This window comes from Natator depressus, chromosome 3 (genome assembly GCF_965152275.1).
Source record: "Natator depressus isolate rNatDep1 chromosome 3, rNatDep2.hap1, whole genome shotgun sequence".
Lineage (NCBI taxonomy): Eukaryota > Metazoa > Chordata > Testudines > Cheloniidae > Natator > Natator depressus.
The window spans coordinates 159,301,212-159,320,574 of NC_134236.1; the positions used below are offsets into that span (position 1 = coordinate 159,301,212).

Below are 19,363 nucleotides of genomic sequence, written 5' to 3' on the forward strand. Positions count from 1 at the left end.
CTTGATTTAACTGTTTCAGAACATGTTTTGATGTTTCAGGCATCAATTTTACATTTACCACCAACATGCACAATACTGGAATAGCCCTTTTGCAAGGTTTCTTTGGTCATTTTTGCCTCAATGGCAGGAAAACTCTTGGCTGATTCAGGACAATTGGCCAGATTGTTGCAGGTGGTTGGCTTCGGTATTAAACACTCTCAACGAACTGGGGTCTCTCATAGTAAAATTTTTGTTTAATTTGCCTTTCATTTGGTTTTATTAGCAAATCCTGTTTTTCCTCCAGTTTGGAATAACTGAGCTCCTGTAGAAAGCAAAAAGAAAAGGAATACTTGTGGCACCTTAGAGACTAACAAATTTATTTGAGCATAAGCTTTCATGAGCTACAGCTCACTTCACCGGATCATGCAGTGGAAAATACAGTGGGGAGATTTATATACACAGAGAACATGAAACAATGGGTGTTACCATACACACTGTAACGAGAGTGATCAGGTAAGGTGAGCTATTACCAGCAGGAGAGAAAAAAAAACTTTTGTAGTGATAATCAAGGTGGGCCATTTCCAGCAGTTGACAAGAACGTGTGAGGAACAGTGTGTGTGTGTGTGTGTGGGGGGGGGGGGAATAAACATGGAGAAATACTTTTACTTTGTGTAATGACACATCCACTCCCAGTCTTTATTCAAGTCTAAGTTAATTATATCCAGTTTGCAAATTAATTCTAATTCAGCAGTCTCTCGTTGGAGTCTGTTTTTGAAGTTTTTTTGTTGAAGAATTGCCACTTTTAGGTCTGTAATCGAGTGACCAAAGAGATTGAAGTGTTCTCCGACTGGTTTTTGAATGTTATAATCCTTGACGTCTGATTTGTGTCCATTTATTCTTTTACGTAGAGACTGTCCAGTTTAGCCAATGTACATGGCAGAGGGGCATTGCTGGCACATGATGGCATATATCACATTGGTAGATGTGCAGGTGAACGAGCCTCTGATAGTGTGGCTGATGTGATTAGGCCCTATGATGGTGTCCCCTGAATAGATATGTGGACACAGTGGGCAACGGGCTTTGTTGCAAGGATAGGTTCCTGGGTTAATGTTTTTGTTGTGTGGTGTGTGGTTGCTGGTGAGTATTTGCTTCAGGTTGGGTGGCTGTCTGTAAGCAAAGACTGGCCTGTCTCCCAAGATCTGAGAGAGAGATGGGTCATCCTTCAGGATAGGTTGTAGATCCTTGATGATGCGTTGGAGAGGTTTTAGTTGGGGGCTGAAGGTGATGGCTAGTGGTATTCTGTTATTTTCTTTGTTGGGCCTTTCCTGTAGTAGGTAACTTCTGGGTACTCGTCTGGCTCTGTCAATCTGTTTCTTCACTTCAGCAGGTGGATATTGTAGTTGTAAGAATGCTTGATAGAGATCTTGTAGGTGTTTGTCTCTGTCTGAGGGGTTGGAGCAAATGTGGTTGTATCTTAGATCTTGGCTGTAGACAATGGATCGTGTGGTGTGGTCTGGATGAAAGCAACATCCTTGTTAATTTGCCCATTACCATCTGTGAAGGTGATGCCATTCCTTCTCCTGGTGTATTCTTAAATCCAGTGCAACTAGATACAGATCCTTATTGTTATGGTTGGCTGACTGCAAGAGACTTTTCACTGTCTGTCTGTCATTTTGGTGATAATCTCAGATCTTAGTGAATTCTTGAAATAATGTACTTAACTATTGGGGTCCATTATCCGCCATCAGAACCTGTAATATTTCATGCCTTGCAAACTGTGATATATTGAGTATGGGTGGATCTGCATTCTACTGCTTGTTTGTTAGTTTTGAACGCTACAGTTTTGAACGCTATTTAGAGCAGTAATCCAAGAACAGTAAACAGAGTTCTTTGTCAGATTCAAATTTAGTCCTTTTTCAGTCTGTGTTTATATTTTGGCCAAAGTTACCTACCTGTTGGGAAGGATATTTAATACTTGTTCGTTTTCTGATTACTCATCTGCATTTTGTGATTCACCTCTACAGTAATATTTTCATTTACATAATCTTCGTGCCAATAGAAGTATAATTGCCTTCCATATACATGGTCACAAGCTTCAGTTTCAGATCTTCTTTCATTTTCTTAATCTGTTTTCTAACAGATGCTCAATATATTTCTTCACTATCTTCCCTTACTCTACCTCTGGACTAGTTACTTAACTATGGACAAATCTGTTTAAGAAATGGTGCTGTCCAGTGAAGAGGTGGCTGTGTAATGTGAAATAAATGTGACTTAAATGCTTTCAAGGGGGTTAAAGTAAATATCAATTATGTGAAAATGAAAACAGAAATGTATAGAGTGACCATGGTAATTTTTAAAGAAATGTTTCCTCTAAATTTTTCCTAATCTAAAAATTAGAGAAACCGGTGTGATTTTTTTTGGAAGGGGAAGAAAACACACACCCACACCCTATGGCTAGAAACAGTAAAGGTATTAATATGCCTGCAGCTACCTGAGAGGGGAGAGAATGTGTATTCAGTGATTGACAGAAATTGGCTGAACAAGAATTGACTGAAGTTCTGTATACCATGTGTTTGATCCAGTGGGAGAATTAAAAGCAAAATATAAATCTGTTTTTAGTACAGACATGTGGTTACTAAAAGATGTGACCGCCAATGTTCAGGAGGCTGAAATAATATTCCCAGCTTTCTAAAATCACATCCTGCATCTTATGCTCATGGGAGCATAGAAAGGTAATTAGAAGAATTACAAAAGCATGGAATAATTTAACCTGTAGAGTTAATTTAGTAGGCTGCCCTGATTGTACACGTTCCTAAAAAATTAAGGGCCCAATTCTACAACTTTACTTATATTGCGTATGGGACTATGTAACTTGTGGAGTAAGAGATTACTCAGCATAAGAAAAGGTGGCTGAATCAAGTCTTAAGTGGAGAAAGTGTTGGGGAAAGAATTGGGTATAGTGACTAGGGTTACCGATTTTGGTTGGACATATTCCTGGAAATTTCATCGGATGACATAATCTTTAATTCCTGGAGACTCCAGGACAATCCTGGAGGGATGGAAACCCTAATAGTGACACGTGCAAGTCTGGTTCAATCAAATCTGCAAAGTCTACGGGGGCTTTGCACAGTCATTTGATTGTTCCCCCTTAGCTGTAAAGAAGACTCTGTAAATGTAATTGACTGCCCTCCCCTTTCCCTAAACCCTTATGCTATGCCAAGTGCAATAGGCAAGAAACAATTCCATGGATTTCAGGGAGGAGGGAATTAAAATTAATGATTTCCTTTCTTAGTTGTGGCTAAGCTGAGCTTGAGTGCACCTCAGGAGAGGTGGAAGCAACCATGTGGACTGATCCAGTCATTGCCTGAGGGCTGCTCTAATTTATATTCAGCTGTAAATCTGTTAGTCTCTAAGGTGCCACAAGTACTCCTTTTCTTTTTAAGAGGGTACTGTTGGTCCTCTGACCCTACCATGCCTCTACCTGGGGGGAGTGCAAGAGAAGGAGACAGAACTCTCTGGTGGGATGTATATTATCCAGGAACTTCCCATATTGCCAATTCACTGGGCTTTATGGCGCTTTGCGTTGGCAGAGCTAGCATAAAGAGGCCACAGAAAAATCTCCAAGGGGGACTAATGTGTCCAAAACCAGCAAAAACCTCAGCGGTATTCAGGGGAACATCATGTGGATGCACACTGCAGATTCATAATGACCGAAGGAGTGATGTGTGTAGGAGAAAAAGTGGAGCACTGATCATTGGATTGCAGGGCAGATGGGTAGGGGAACAACCAGAGAAATCAATGAATGCACTACACACATGCAGAGAAACCACTACAGTATTCTCCAGTAATGAATGCAGTGCTGTGTAGAAAGAGCTGTAAGAAGATTCAACCCTATATGCAATGCAGTAGTGCAGAGAAATCACCTGGGGTTTGAACAGTAAGCATACAATGCAACTATAGAGGGAGAGCACCGAGTGGTCATATACATGAACTTCTGTTTTGCGGAGAGACCACTGAAGGATTCAGCAATACTGCATGGTGTGCTTGTGGGCACAGAGACCCCCAACGCTATACAAGTGTGCAGAGGGACCAGTACTCCCCACTGGGGGTCGCCAAAGCACATTAACCCCTGTCCGCTTTGCCCGCAATTGCTTCACGTCCCCTCTCTTTCTCCTTTTAGAATCCGCACGGAACGCAGACCAGTAGTGGGCGTGGCGTCGCCGCTCCGCCCACCGCGTCCCCTGCGTGCGGCCGTGCCTCCCCCTTCCAACTCCCTCAAGCAAGCCGGTGTCTCGAGACGCCCGCGCGTTGGTGCAGGCGCTCCCGACCCTTCCACTTTCCCCTACTCTGCGAGTTGGTTTGTTCCTCCTCGTTCCCCTCACCCGCGGCTCCCCGCTGTGGTCGGGTCTGGCCCGACCCGGCGGCCGAACGGAGGGTTCGCTCGTACTCAGGGACTCGCTGCCTATTGAAGCACCAGCTCGAGAGGACGGGGGGAGAGCGGCTCCCCGGCCCGGGCAGCGCCATGAGGTGAGCGGCCGCCCCGGGGCTCATCGCCCCACCCCCGCACCGGGGTGTTTGCAGGGGGTGCGCTGTGGGGATCTCCGGTGGGAGGAGGGCCTAGGCGGGGGGGGGGGCAGCCGAGAGAAGGGGGGCAGCTCTGTGGGTCTGAGGAGAAAGGCGGGGGGGGGGGCGTTGTTCCATGGGCGGTTCTCTTGCGCCGTTGGCTTGTTGCTCTGTGAAAACACCGTGGGGGCCGTTGTGTCTCAGCCGTTGTGTGTGTTCCCCGGCAGGGGCGTTCGGGCGCCGGCCCGGCCGGGGAAGGCAGGGCTGGCTCCGCAGGGATAATAATGGCCAACCCGCCCGGCGCCTTGGGGAGCGAGCGAGCGGGCCGGGCGCGGCTGTCCGTCAATAGAGAGAGAGTCCCCGTGATTTGTGTGGCGCGAGGGGCCGGCTCGTGAGCTCCTGAAGCGTCCTTTTTTGGGGGGGCTAGAGGCTGCTCGCGATCCCGTGTCCAGGGCGGGGAGGGAGAAGCGCTGTCCTTTTATCGGTGTGTGTTGCATTGCAGCAGCAGCAGCTGGGTTTTTCCCTGTGTAATCAATAGAGGCAAAATCCCCCACCCCCTTCTCCCCCAGCAGTCGTGAATATATTGTTTGTAGGATTTGTTAATTCAGATGCAAACATCGAGCCATACATTAGTAATTCGCTTTTTTTTTGGAGTGTGTCTGTGTCCATTTGTCTAAGAGACTGAACCTTTATGTGGTCGTATTTGCTTGGAGATTATTTTCCACCCCCTCCAGCCGTTTCGTGCCTGTTCTGTGTCCATAAGCTCTTTTTGGATTGGTGCAAGACTTCGTGAGAAATGTGGCTTGGTAGACTGAATGCTGGTATATTTGGGGATGCGTTATTGTGATCCGTATAGGCCTACCCATTAGCTTAAACAGTTGGGGGTGTGTGTGTGTGTGTGTGTGTGTGTGTGTAAATTGCCCTTCAAAAGATATTGTCTGTCTTGTAGTTAGATTTGAATCTTCTTTGTGTTAAAGATTAATGATCAGCAGTTGCCAAGTCCTTAGAACGCAACAGTAAGATTTACGTGATATAATCCGCACATTCCTTTGCTGTGACAAAGTGTCAAGTCATAGGAATTCTTCATAAATGTAAGAAGTTTCTATTTTAAACTTTTTTTCTTAAGGTTTGTGGTTTTTTTGTTTTCCCAAGGGCAAATATGCATGCAGGCTTGGCATATGGAGAGCTTGGTTCTTTTTTTCTTTTTCTTGTATTCTGTTCCTCGGATGGCTTTATTGTATTTTGTTTGTAGTTATTTATGCCTTAAATTGAGTTTTTCAAAGCTGTTTTGTAATTTAAATCTTAAATCATAACTTTTTTCTATTATTCGTACAGCTGTTTTTCACTAAGTGGCTAGCTTCTCGACACTTGAAAAATACTCAGTTAATTCATAACTGCATATTTTGTGCATAGTAGTTTTTAATATTTTGATAATTTAAAAAGCTTAGTTTTATATATAATTTGCTACATATTTTAGAGGTGAATTTGTTTAGGCAGTTTTGAGACAATCATTTTACTTAGGCCATGTCTGCACTAAAAAAGGTTTGTTGGTATAGTTATACCAACTAGCCCTCCTATTGTAGATGCAGGTCTCTTTTTGCCATTATAGCTTGTACTGGTTCAGTGAGTGGAATAAGCTATACTGGCAAAAACACTTTTATGCTGGTATAATTGTATGCACAATAGAGTTTTTGCTAGTTTAGAAGTGTTGCAAAAAATCATGCCCCAACCAACATTACCAGCAAAAGTTTCTAATGTAGACCTCCCCTTAGGCTGTCTAAATAGGTGTTTGTATAATCAACTTTAAACTGTCTGTATATGTATAAGCAAAACATAAGTATGGTAAAAGTCTGTGCATCTATCTTTAAATACTAAATGGCAACTGTTTTTAAAGCGGGAAATTGTCTGAAATTAAATGTTCATTGTGAATGATTGCTGATATTTTAAAGGAACCTCAAGAATTCTTCAGGAATTCCGTAATCCAAGTCTTGCCCAAGCATACAGATTGTAACTAAATTGGTTTATTAACTAGTTAAATCAGTGTATTCTCCTTGTGTTGGACAGGGTTAAATTGAATCAGTTTCTCAATCCATTTAGTTAAATGGGTACAACATGTATGTGTAGCCAAGACTTCATGTTCTCTTAGGGCTTGTGTAAACTAGGTTAAAAGGTATATTTCTCAAACATATTAGTTTAAAGGCATTAGTTAATTTTTATTTACACAGACTTATAGACAAGTAGGTTATATCTTAAAATATGTTTTCTGGTTAAGGTAAACCCTTTGGAGGGGGGCACGATGACAACAGGAAGAGCCTATGCTTCAACATCAAACACAACTTAGTACAGACAGGCCAAGTATTAAAACTTGGTAGCTAACACCTTTTTAAAATATTTTATCATAGTCTAGACAAGCATTTAGATATGAATGATCATAAACTAAGGTGTAGTTCTGAGATGGAGGCTCTTCCACTTTTCAATAGAAAACAAGCTTATAGCTTGATTTATAATAAGCAGACAGAATGTATACTATTGACACTCTGACAAATATAAAAGGACTAGATGTGCATAATCTTTCCAGTGTACACTGGTAGAGAAAATTGCTCTGAACTATAACTTCAGTGTACACTTTTCTGCACTCAGGCATGCGATAAGGCACATACGGCAAAGTGATCAGAAAACTATTCTCCTGTCATCCCAATTCTGAAGTAACGCTGGTCTGACTTATGAATGGCTGCTGCCATATTTGGGGTAGCTAGGTGGCCAGAAGTTAAGAAATACAGTAGCTTACCAATTTTTCCTTTATTAAATATAGCTTGCTGTAACTGTAACCAAATTCTGAAATCTATGCAATGTAATAGACAACACAATAGGTTGTATATGTAAACATCAAGAGTAAATACCAGACCGTGGCAATTAAATTTTGTAGTGGCTTGTTTGTAGTTGTCTGAACGTTATATAATAGCTATGTAGATCTTTGGTATTGAACACCGACTTCAGGTGAATTTTAAATCTTGAATTGCTCAGGAATAAATACAAGTGCCTGTAACAAAACAAGTTTTGTTTCTGAAACAAAACTATGCAGTAGGCTTTCTTCTTCCTCCCCCCCCCCCCCCAAGGTAAAGAGTTGATTCTTACAATGCAAAAAGAGCAACAGACATGTAACTGACAGACTAGCTGTTGGTCTGAATATAGTGTGTTATGTGAATGGACTAATCTAATAATAGGTATCCAGAAATAGGTATACGTGACTAGGGATTTCCATAGCCAATTGGAATGCTGAAAAAAATGGCTGTTAAAATATCTTAGTTTAAGAATGCAATAATTTACAGTGATTGTATATCTTGCTGCTCGCATGATATAACTTTTCTGTTTTGGTGGTGGTGTGACTTCTTACTGTGATATAATAGCAGCATTTGTTTAAACAGAATTCTATTGAACAATACTCTGAATATCTGTATCTTAGGGGTTGATGACTGACATCTTTCTACAATTCATAAAGAACAGTAAATGAAATGTTCAAAATTTTCATTTTTAATATTTCATTCTAATGTGTTTGTTTACAAATGTCTGGGTCTGACTGTCCCCCTTTATTGTAGGTTATACTACATTTTTAATAGCATTTGAATTTCTAAACAGGAGAAGTAGCAGATCTGATCTTTCTAATGCAGTCCATTTCTTAGCAAGTTATATGGTTTCCTCATTCATGATTTATTTAACCTTTTTTATTTTGATTTTAGATTTCTTTAAAACAACCTTCCAAAAATTCTACTTGCCTTGGGTAAATTTCTTTCTGGGTAAAACTTTTATGTATATCAATCATCAAAAATCAGTCAAGCAAGACTTTGGGTCTGTGTAAGTACGTTTTCTTGACATTTTAAAGGCTGCATTAAGATATGACTTCATTCACTACTCTATTAATGAAATGGGAAGAAAAAGTAGTTCCAAGCTAGTAGTAGCAAAGCTAACTTCATTAGGATTTGGAATTCTTGAGGAGTCTCAGGTGTGTCCTAGAGTTATGCCAAAAGGTGACACTACTCATGACAATTATAAATTTATGGTAATTTAAATTAATTTTGTTATAGTGGTCAAGCAGAAAGAGCCAGTAACTGAGGAATGAGAGAATAAGAAGGGTATTTATTGCAGCATGTTTTGCTGTATAGGGTAAAATTTCATAATTGAACTTTTGTTGTAGCTTTTACTACCTGCATGACATATTACATATTTGGAATGGAAATGTAATCTAGCTTTGAAATATTTGACAAAATATTGAAAGTGCATAGCAGTCAGTTAAATCAAACTGTATTGCTGTACATGTTCCCAAACACTAAATTGCTCATTTCTCTAGAGTAAAATTGGAAGTGTAGGCAGACTTTTCAGGTGGGCACAAGAATTCAGTTCAGGTTACTTTCCTTGCTCTAAGTGGACTGAGGCTGTGTCTGCACAATGAGCTTGGGGTGTGATTCCCAGCTCGCATACACATACTTGTGTTAGCTCTGTGAGAACCAGCACAAGTGTAAATAGGAATGTAGCTGCAGTAGCAGAGGCAGCATGCCGAATACAAACCTGCTTGAACCCCGTGGGTACATATTTGGCATGGCTTACACTACTATTTATACTTGTGCTAGCTCTCATCAAGCTAGCACAAGTATGTGTGAGAGAGCTGGAAATTGCCTCTCTAGCTCCTAGTATAGATGTAGCCTAACAGACACATTGAGTCATCTGTCTGATATTATTGCAGATTTTGTTAGCTAGTGCTTCATTTGTGGCAGTTGCAAGTAATTCTTGCACTTTCCTCCCCCCCCCCCCCCCAATATCGCACATGGAATCTGACAACTGCTCTCACCAAAGTCTCTGGATAGTTTAATGAATTATTTTGATAGTAGATTTATAAGGTTTTATTCCACAAGTTTAAGTAATTGAAATGTATATCACCCAAAATGCATATTCTTCATAGAAGGCTACTTATGGCCATCTTATCAAGTTTATATTGCAGAGATCTAAACATTACAAATGATATATCGGGGTGGGGGTCCAGGAAGGCATTCTAAAATTCAACATCAATCTGGAAGCATGCATGCAGGCTGCTTCCTCCTGATTCTAATGCCAGGCTCTGTATTTTTAAGCAGTCAGTTAAATTTGTCTTGCTCTTCTCTCTCTTCCCACTTTGAACTGTAGTGCATGAAGGGCCAGATAGTCCTTTCTGTACTTCCCCAAAAAATGGGAAGAAGTTGTTCATTCAGCACCTATTCACTGAACGCCTACCTGACACTGGGGTCTGGTTTATCCTACAAAGTTAGGTTGACATAAGTTGACGTGTGTTGACCTATTTATGCATGTGTGTATAGTCAAATTTGTCTTCAGCTGATGTAAGTACCCTGTTAAGGCCATGCAATAAAACCATCTTCCTGAAAGCATTGAGCCATGATCAACCTACTGAGGTCAATGTAGTGCAAGTGTAGATACTGTGTGACCTTTTTCAACCCTAACGGTTCTCCAACTGTTCCAAAATGCCTAGCAGTCACTGCTCTGGTCACAGTTATGAATTCCACTGCCCAGGGGTCTCAGAAACTGGAATCCACCCTCTCTGTGTTTTTGAAATGCCTTTTCCTGATTGCCCGCTTTGGCAAGCACACCTAGCAATTCTCCCTTGTTCTGTTCAACTGCCTGGCCAGCCATGCTGGCTTGGCTCACTGAACATGCTCCTGCCTGGAGTAGACAGGAGGAATTGGATCATCTGGGCCTGTGGGGAGAAGAGGCTATGCAAGCACAGCTATGGAGTACCTGTAGAAATGTGGCCATCTACAAAAAGATTGCATGGGGGGATGCAGGCGAAGAGATATAACAGGGATCAACAGCAGTGCCAGGTGAAAGTGAAGAAACTGTGGCAGACATACCACAAGGCCAGAGAGGCCAACAATTGATATGGTGCTGAGCTGCAGACCTGCCACTCTTACCATGAGCTGCCTTCCATATTTGAGAGAGACCCCACCACCCTGAAGACTACTGTGGATACCTTGGAGGAGCCTTAGACCCAGACTCCTGTCAAGAATAGTAAGGAGAAAGGTGTGGGGGGAGATGTGGAGAGGGTCCATTTGTGACTTTACCACAATCTAACCAGTCCCTCAAGCCGAGCACAGATGAATCCAGTGAAGGGGAAGGAACTGTAGGTAAGTATGTGCATATAATTTCCCTTAGTGTTTAAATATAAAGATGGATCCTAGCCCATCCCCAAGTTAGCAAGACAAAGGTGTCAAGTATCAGAGGGGTCGCTGTGTTAGTCTGGATCTGTAAAAGCAGCAAAGAGTCCTGTGGCACTTTGTAGACTAACAGACATATTGGAGCATAAGCTTTCGTGGGTGAATACCCGCTTTGTCAGATGCATGTAGTGGAAATTTCCAGAGGCAGGTATAAATATGCAAGCAAGAATCAGGCTAGGGATAACGAGATTAGTTCAATCACGGAGGATGAGGCCCTTTTCTAGCAGTTGAGGTGTGAACACCAAGGGAGGAGAAACTGCTTTTGTAGTTGGCTAGCCATTCACAGTCTTTGTTTAATCCTGAGCTGATGGTGTCAAATTTGCAAATGAACTGAAGCTCAGCAGTTTCTCTTTTGAAGTCTGGTCCTGAAGTTTTTTTTGCTGCAGGATGGCTACCTTTAAATCTGCTATTGTGTGTCCAGGGAGGTTGAAGTGTTCTCCTACAGGTTTTTGTATATTGCCATTCCTAATATCTGATTTGTGTCCAAGACACAGGTATTGACTTTTCATTGTTTGTTTCATACAAGGAGAGATAGCAGTACAACAAAGGTAGTTATCTGCTTTTCGTTCCCTGTAGGGTTAGGTGCGGGGAAGGGTATCTGGAGCAGTTTGTTTATGTATATAGGGATGTCCCTTATACCTTCCTCAGAGATATTGATGAAATTGCATGGAGATATTCTGCAAGGTTTCCAGGGATGGCTGCCTTATTTCTTCCTCTGTGGTAGGACAGTTTCCCATGCCACTCCGCGATGACTTCAGCAGGCACCATTGGGAATAAGAGAAGGGAGTTTTGAAACTTATCTTTCCCGTTCCGTTGTGGCTGTAAAACCAGTGATGCATCTGTTTTATCTGTAGCTGTTGCGACCTTGAGGGGTGCCCCCTCCATACCCGTTAAATGGCTGACCTGAATGAGGAGGAGAAAGAAGACTAGGGAGGATATGTTCAGCGCCAACATGGCGGATGGCATGGAGAGGGACAGAGAGGATAGGAGAAAAGGGAGAAAGATCCAGGAATCCCAGCAGGGAAAGGGAGATGCACCGGGACATAAAGAGCTTCTCAGGCAGCAAGCCCAAATAGTGCTGTCTCTAGGTGACCTTACAGGTTCAGTAATCACAGACTTACCATCTTTTGCAGTCTCTGGAGAATTCTATGGTGGCTGCTCTCCATACCTTCAACATTCCACATGGCATCATGGGCCACATCCCTACTCCTACCACTTAACTTCAGAGAAGAAACAGTTCTGTAGCTTCATATACACTGATCTGAGAGAGGCACAGTTGGTCTATGTGAAGCCAGAATGGACTTAATTTGTGTGCTGAAATGGACAGAAATGTTTGCTGCCTCTCTAATGTTAAAGTTGTTCCATTAATTTAAGTTAAAAGTTTGTATTGTGTTTGTCACTCAGAATTGTTTTTGAAATAGTCATCTTTATTAGTTCACCACACATACTGCAAAATGCATAGCAGTACTCAAAGCACCCACTATTTGTTATTGTACAGCACCACAGAACTCATAGGTTAAACAAAACACCCAGTCATATGGGTAAATTGACAGCAAGCACCACATATTCATAGATTCACTAAAAGACACAGTATAATATTTATAAATCTATATCAATTCTAACAGCCCCCAAGCTTTCAGGGCCAGAGCACAGTCCAGCACAGTACATTAATGTGGCTGACTGTTAAAGTGCTCTTTCAAAGCATCCTGCAGCTGCATAGGTACACTTTGAGCTCTTATGATGGCCCTTTTGTCTGTCTGTTCAGACTTAGCAGACAGCAACCTCCCTTCTCCCCCCCCACCTTTGCCTCACAGATATTATGCAGCACACAACAGGCAGCTATAACCTTTCTTACCAAGATCCAATCTTGTGAGTAAACACCAGCAGCATCCCTGTCAATCTAGCAACTGTTATTCTGCACCTGCTGAGCTGGTAGTTGAATCTTTCCTTTTTGCTGTCAGGGTGTCTGTGGCTTCATGAGCAAGGGAAGCAGGGAGTAGGCTTTGTCTCCCAGGATCACTACTGGCATTTCAGTGTCGCCAGTGGTAATCCCCAGTCTGGAAAGAATGTCACTGCTTGCAGCTTTGTGAACAGTTCTGTGTTCTTAAAGATGTGAGCATCATGCAAGTTGCCTGACCAGCCCACTCTGATCTCAGTGAAGCTTTCCCAGTGATCCACCAATGTTTGCATAACCATGTAAAGGTAGTTCTTTCTGTTGATATCCTGTATGGCAGGGGTGGCCAAACTGTTGCTCACGAGCTGCATGTGGCTCTTTTACATTTAACATGTGCCTCATGGAGCACCTCACAGCCCCCTCCCCCAATTTTCCCCCTACCAGTTGTGTGCTGCATAATATCTGTGAGGCATTGCAGTGGGATGGTGGCGCAGGGGCTTCTGTCTAGCAGGGATGTGGTTCTTGGGGCTTCAGCCCTGTGGAGTGCACCTGCCAGGGTTTGGGGCTTAAATCCCGAGCCCCGGCAGGTGCACCCCAGCTCTCGAATTTCTGAAGATTGTCGTATACAGCTTGGCGGGTCAGTAAGTTTGGCCACCCCTGCTCTATGGCAAGGTGGGTTGGTGCCAAAATAGGGATATGTGTGCTGTCTTTCGCCCCCACTGAAATTTGGGAACCCCGTTGCTGCAGATCCATCCACTGTTTCCTGCATGTTCCCGGGAGTTACAGTCCTGTATAGCAAGACATGATTAATGGATCTACACACATGCATGACAACTGCCCCCACAGTGGATTTTCCAACTCCAAATGATTTCCCACTGACCAAAACCAACTGGTGCCTGCAAGCTTGCAGAGTGCTATTCTCACTCACTTTTCAGCTGTCAGTGCATCTCTTTCTCGTGTCCTTGTGCTGGAGGGCTGGGCAAGCTTGGCACACAGATCTAGGAATGTGGCGTGTGGTGAAGCTGAGAAGCCTCAAACCAACACAAAAAGGGTTAGAGAGAGACTGTGAACCCAGCTAGCTTTGCCTTGCTATATCTGCAACCAATGCCAGGCCTGGAGGGAGAAGAAAAGGAGAGAACCTGGCTCAGTTCAGAGCTGACTGGCAAGGAGGCAGGCACTTGCTGCCTCCTTACATGAGGGAATCATTGCTAGAAGCCTGATAGCCAAGACAGCCACCGGGGAAGAAGAACCGCTTCAGGGAGCGAGGGAGATGGCTGAGGAGACGGAAGAGCACCAGCAGTGAGTGAATTGTTAATGAACTAGAGAGAGACTGTGGGATTAGGCCCCTCCAATCTTGCATCTGCCCTGCCCAAAGGTCCCTTAGGCCATTGCAGGATACCACAAAAGGCCCACAAAGGGGGCGCTATTTGAGTTAAGCCACTACAGATTGGACTGTAATGGCTATGCACCAAACTGAAGAGATAGAGGTAGGAAGTAGCTCAGGGCAGTGGATTTAGACTTTCTGTTGGGAGGATCCTGCTGGTGTAGCTTCATACAGGGCTCTAGCCCAGGTCCCCCTTCCATATCTCCTTAAGAACTGAGGCACCTCTGTCAGGGAAGCAAGGAGCTGGAATTCAGATGTGCCAACCACTAGACTGCCGAGACCACCGCACCCTATTACATGTCCTTTCACATCCGAAGGTTCTACAGCTACTGCTCATCATCCCAAATCTGCATTCCTTTGTGATCCCACTATTTGCTGCTTGTTTCTTGGGCCCAGAACCAGTGCTTCACTATCTGCAGCTGCTTTTGAAATGCCACCAACATCCTTTAATTGTTTCATTATGTCCCTTAGCAGTCTGACCTTGAAGAAATCAGAGAGACAACGTGGGTAAGGTAATGTCTTTTTTTTTTTTTTTTTGGACCCACTTCTGTTGGTGAGAGAGAGACATGTTCACATTGGCTCTTCTGAAGAGCTTTGTGTAGGCTCGAAAGCTTGTCTCCTTGCCAATAGAAGTGGGTCCAATAAAAGATATTACCTCACCCACCTTGTCTGTCAAATAACGTGAGACCAACACGACTACAACAATACTTCATACTTGAAGAAATTGTCATGTCCCCCTTTGTTATGGTTAGTCCTATGTCCTTGCAAATACTGGAGGACTATACGTCATGTACTTGCAACATTCGTGAGAAAGGAGCAGTGCAAGTTCCATGCTTTTGTCAGAGATGGTGGATGGCAAAAAGGGCCGTGCGGGTTTGTGGGACATTTTCTTAAAAAAGCCTGAAAATTATGGGATATGGATTACATTATGGAATGGAGAAAGTTGCATGCTGGAAACTTGAAGCCTAGTGCCTGGAGATCCCTGCATGACTCATTTCTATCCCACAACAAGCTGTGAAAATATCCCAAAAGACATTGTGCTGCGTAGGTGGAATGTGGCACACTGGGATACCTACCCGTGGTGCACTGCACTTTGCATTGACGCAAGCACTGTTAGTAAGCATACTAAGTGCTGACGTAAGTATATTCCACGTACATACGTGGCTACTTACTTATGTAGATCAAAATTTGTAGTGTAGACAAGCATCTGTGACAGGAGTTCTCCACCCTGCCTTAGACTTATGTGTGCATCAGACTGGGAGTACTTCATAATGGAACTTGGCTCCCTGCGCACCCTGTGCATTTCATGCATAACTAGTGTAGGAACAGAGCACTAAGCAGAGTTGCATGCATCTTCTGCTACTGGGGAAATCCATTTTTAAACCCAGGTTATGTTTTTTCTCAACTTTGACCTTTCATCTAAAATCATTCCTGATACTTCATGTCTGCTTTATTCAATAGTGTAGAAGTATATGTGCCAATTGTATCTAAACCACCTGGCTAGAGTCAGGTTTGTAATTGTAGGATCCTGCTTATTTCCATAGCAGAGAGACAGAACTTAAAAAACAAAAACACTACTTCTTTATAACCTTAATGCTTTTGAAAATAAGTGACTTTTAGCACTGGCTTCCCTGCACAACTGACATTTTAGTTCATTCTTGTAACTTATATTTCATGCTAGGTTTCCACCAAATATTTACAAATAAGTTGCCTCTAGAAAGGGGTGAAAAGCCCTACTTCCACTTTTTATGCAGTGCCGTGCATTTCTTATGTTTCCTCAGATTAATCTTTCCACCTAATTTTCTTTCTTTGATTTGCATCTTGACAGTTACTGATAAGTATTCATTTTAAAGTCAATACAGGAGCTAAATTGTGGAGTTAAGTGAGACTTACTGTGTTTTTGCTCCCTTTCTATTTAAGTGGGGACAATAAAGCGTAAGCTAAGATCCATGCTCAAGGAAAATAAATCTACCTTTCATAATTATTTACGTTAGAAAGTGGCTAGACCAAGCTGGAGCACATAAGGAAACATTAGTAAGAGCCATTTCTATTTAGTCTAAAATTAGTACATCCTTTCAAAAATGACACACAGTTTCCTTTTAAGAAAGTGTGGCCAAGAAAGTTGCCTGCATCCACTGTAGCATGTGGGAGGAAAAATAGAAATTGATTGCACCCTGAAGTGAGATACAAGTCCAGCAAAGTAGCACTCTTGAGTGGTGTCAGAAATCAAATCTGTTTTAACAGTGCTTACTTGCTATGTTTATAGCTGATTTGCAGCACGAACAGATTCGGGAGGATTCTACTTTACGCTGTGTTAAGTGGCTGTATTTTTTTGTGGCGTGTGTTGTTTTTTGTTCAGAGGTTCTGGTATTTTACTTTTCTTCCGAAATTTGAAACCTCACTCCTCTCATTAACCTCATATCACAGAAGCGGCTATACACAGAAAACTAAATTTAGAATGTAAGTTCCTCAAAGTAGGGACTGTTTTCATTGCCTTGTGCAGTTCGGAGCACCCTGGGTGCTCAAACAGTAAATAGAATAACTTCCCAAAATGTCCCTTTTAGGATTTAGTACTTACTGCTAAGATCTGAATTCTCTTCCAGAATCTTTGTACATTTGATGGCTTTCATTTAACTTCCTTATACTTTTTATTGCTCTGCTGGAGTGGAGATGAGACATTTTTATTAGTAATGAAAATTGATAGGCTGTTTTAATTCTGTGGATTGTACCTCTGGTCAGAATTTTATACTTGAAATTGTTCACTTTTTTTCTTTCTGATATCCTAGATATTCAGTATGCTGACGTTTTAAGAGGTTTTGTCCGAAAAGTTACTATCAGAAATGGGACTCTCTTGTTCAACATAACTGCTCACTTTTTATCTGGGTCATATTTGTTTACTTTGGCAAACAATTTTTTAGTATTGTTAACCTTACAGAGTCAATACACCAATGCAAGAGTGAGCTGGTTTCTGTTCTGTCTTGTGCATTTTCAACAAAACTGTCAGTGGAAGTCTGATTGCAGAATCTTTATTATTCTCTGTATTTGGAAGAGGTAGACAAATATCTAGGTTTTTTATAAAGTCACCCAAACAGCTTTTAGTGAGAGAGAGAGATCGATCATTGGTTGACTTTAAAGTATTGACAGAAAAATCACTTCGGTTTGCAAACTGAGCAAAATCTTGTCCTGGAACCTTGCAATGTAATTTTCAGTGTTTTTTAGTAGAGATGCATGAGAGCTGTCTACTTTTAGAGCTAATAAATGAAACTTCTCAAATGCTAAATTTAATCTCTATAAGATAGCAAATGTTTCATTAAACTTCTCATGTATTACACACAGAATATAATTTTCTCTAGGTAGCTTATTTTTTAATGTCTGTGTAAACTAAAAAAAAAGCTTACTTTGAAGTCTTCATGTTGGTGTTTTATCTGCTCACTACTCAGTATCAGTCTGTTTGTAAGTTCACTACATAAACAAGTAAAATTTTAAAACATTTAAAAGAACCTATTCCTTTTTTTTTACATTTCTCTGGGTATTCTAGAATATGCCATTTCAATCTCTTTCCCTCTTATGGGTGCAGCCATATGCTAATAAAACAGCATAATGTAATGCACTCCTAGATGGGCACAATACCATATTGTCTGCCCTCTGTGTGTTAAATTGTCATTGAAATCAGTGGGAAGTAAATGTATGTACTTTTTAGCAGAATTTGGCCCTTCATCCAGTGATAAATCTCTTACGAGTCCATACTATTTTGTATGAGTTAATGAAATAGCAAATTTTTTATAAGCAAGAGTTGAGAATTTAAACTTTAAAAAATTGAAATGACTGAATTCTAGTGAAGAACTTAATTGTGCAATGCTTTTAACATTTTGGTATGTGCAGTTAGTTAATGTTTCAATAAACTACTATGAAATAAGCTTAACTAATTTTGCTGTGTTACAGCAAACATATTCTAATGTTTGAAATGCAGTGGAGTTGCTTGATGGCCAAACAATTAAACAAACAAACAAATCCTGATGAACTTAATTATGGCAGAGGTCATAAATCAGAATTGTGGAATGACTGCAAAAGGGGCTGGACAATGCTTAAATCTCAGCTCTGTTTCAGGGGTTGAAAATGCATGTGTAGCTCTAGTTGCTGATCAGATTTAGAATTTAATAGAAACATTTTAATTACTAGTAAACTAGATATTTTGATTATCAACGTGTTGACTTGTCTAGAAAATATGGATTTTAAAATAATGTGTATAGACATTGATTCAGTTAATTTTTTATTTTCTTTTTCTAATACCAAGGGAGATTTGTTTTGTTAGTTCCCTGCTCAATATTCATTCTTTCAGAAAGGGAGAAGTTTGAAAAATACTTCTGAATTTCTATTTCCAATTCAATAAACTACTGGCTCAGAAAACTAGAGTATAACACCACTTCTAGTCTGACTTCTTATGGCAATTTTAACTTCTGTTTTTATTAGTTATCATAAAAATAGACAGTGTGACCAGTGTGCTGCTCATAAATTTGTAGTAAACGTAGAGAAATATATTTCAGTCGCTCAGTGTACATTAATGCATCACTCAGTCTAATCTCAAAATCTGGTCACTCTGGTCTGAATGAGACAGGTTGATTGGCAACATCTATTTGCTGTGCATACTGTATGGAGCGTGTATATAGAATATCCACATATTAGCTGCAGATGTGCCATGCTCTATTAAAACATCTAGTCAAAGGAGGAACATGAGGCATGTTAGTGAGCTCCTAATCTTATCTGTGCTGCAAGACGCAAATGGCTGAAGAGGGCTGCTAACTTTCTATACACATCTGATAATCTAAGACCTAAAGAACCCAAAGGTTTATTTCCAAATTTGTTTTCCTGGCATGTCACTCTTAGTTCTAAACTTGGGTGTTTCCAAGACTTGAGGTTAGCCTTACTGCGCATCATCCTCCAAGAAGCATAGATGGAATGCTAACCCACTTTCCTGAGCATAACTGATGCCAAATAGTAACAAAACAACTGTTTTTTGTTAATTTTATTAGTAGTCATTTTTCATTCAGATATTCCATGTTAATGAAAAAGTAGTAACAGTGGCTGTTAATATGAAATTCAACTGTTAACCAGCATAAAAGCAGTATTATTAATCACTCGTTGCTGGTAAACTATAAATATCAGGAGTCAGTCTTCGTTGGGTCAGCTCGGATGAACTGAACATTGGAGCATATTTTGGTTGTAAAGGATGAGAGATCTTCCTGGATTAATAGACAGCTGTTAAGCTTGCAAAGGTAATATGAATCT

The 19,363-nt window shown here is 41.3% G+C and overlaps 1 protein-coding gene across 10 annotated transcripts in view; it reads left to right on the forward strand.

Moving 5' to 3' along the window:
• Window positions 1-4,257: 4,257 nt before the first annotated feature.
• The window catches only part of ENAH (ENAH actin regulator), a 140,618-nt gene continuing 125,512 nt past the window's right edge, over window positions 4,258-19,363 (forward strand). For 3 of the 10 annotated variants that reach the window (XM_074949179.1, XM_074949181.1, XM_074949180.1), the window contains exon 1: window positions 4,258-4,506. In XM_074949179.1, the coding sequence (XP_074805280.1) occupies window positions 4,502-4,506 (5 nt within the window). In that variant the 5' untranslated portion in view covers window positions 4,258-4,501. The remainder of the gene's footprint in view (window positions 4,507-19,363) is intronic. The other 7 variants (XM_074949184.1, XM_074949187.1, XM_074949185.1 and 4 more) reach the window with 5 other exon arrangements.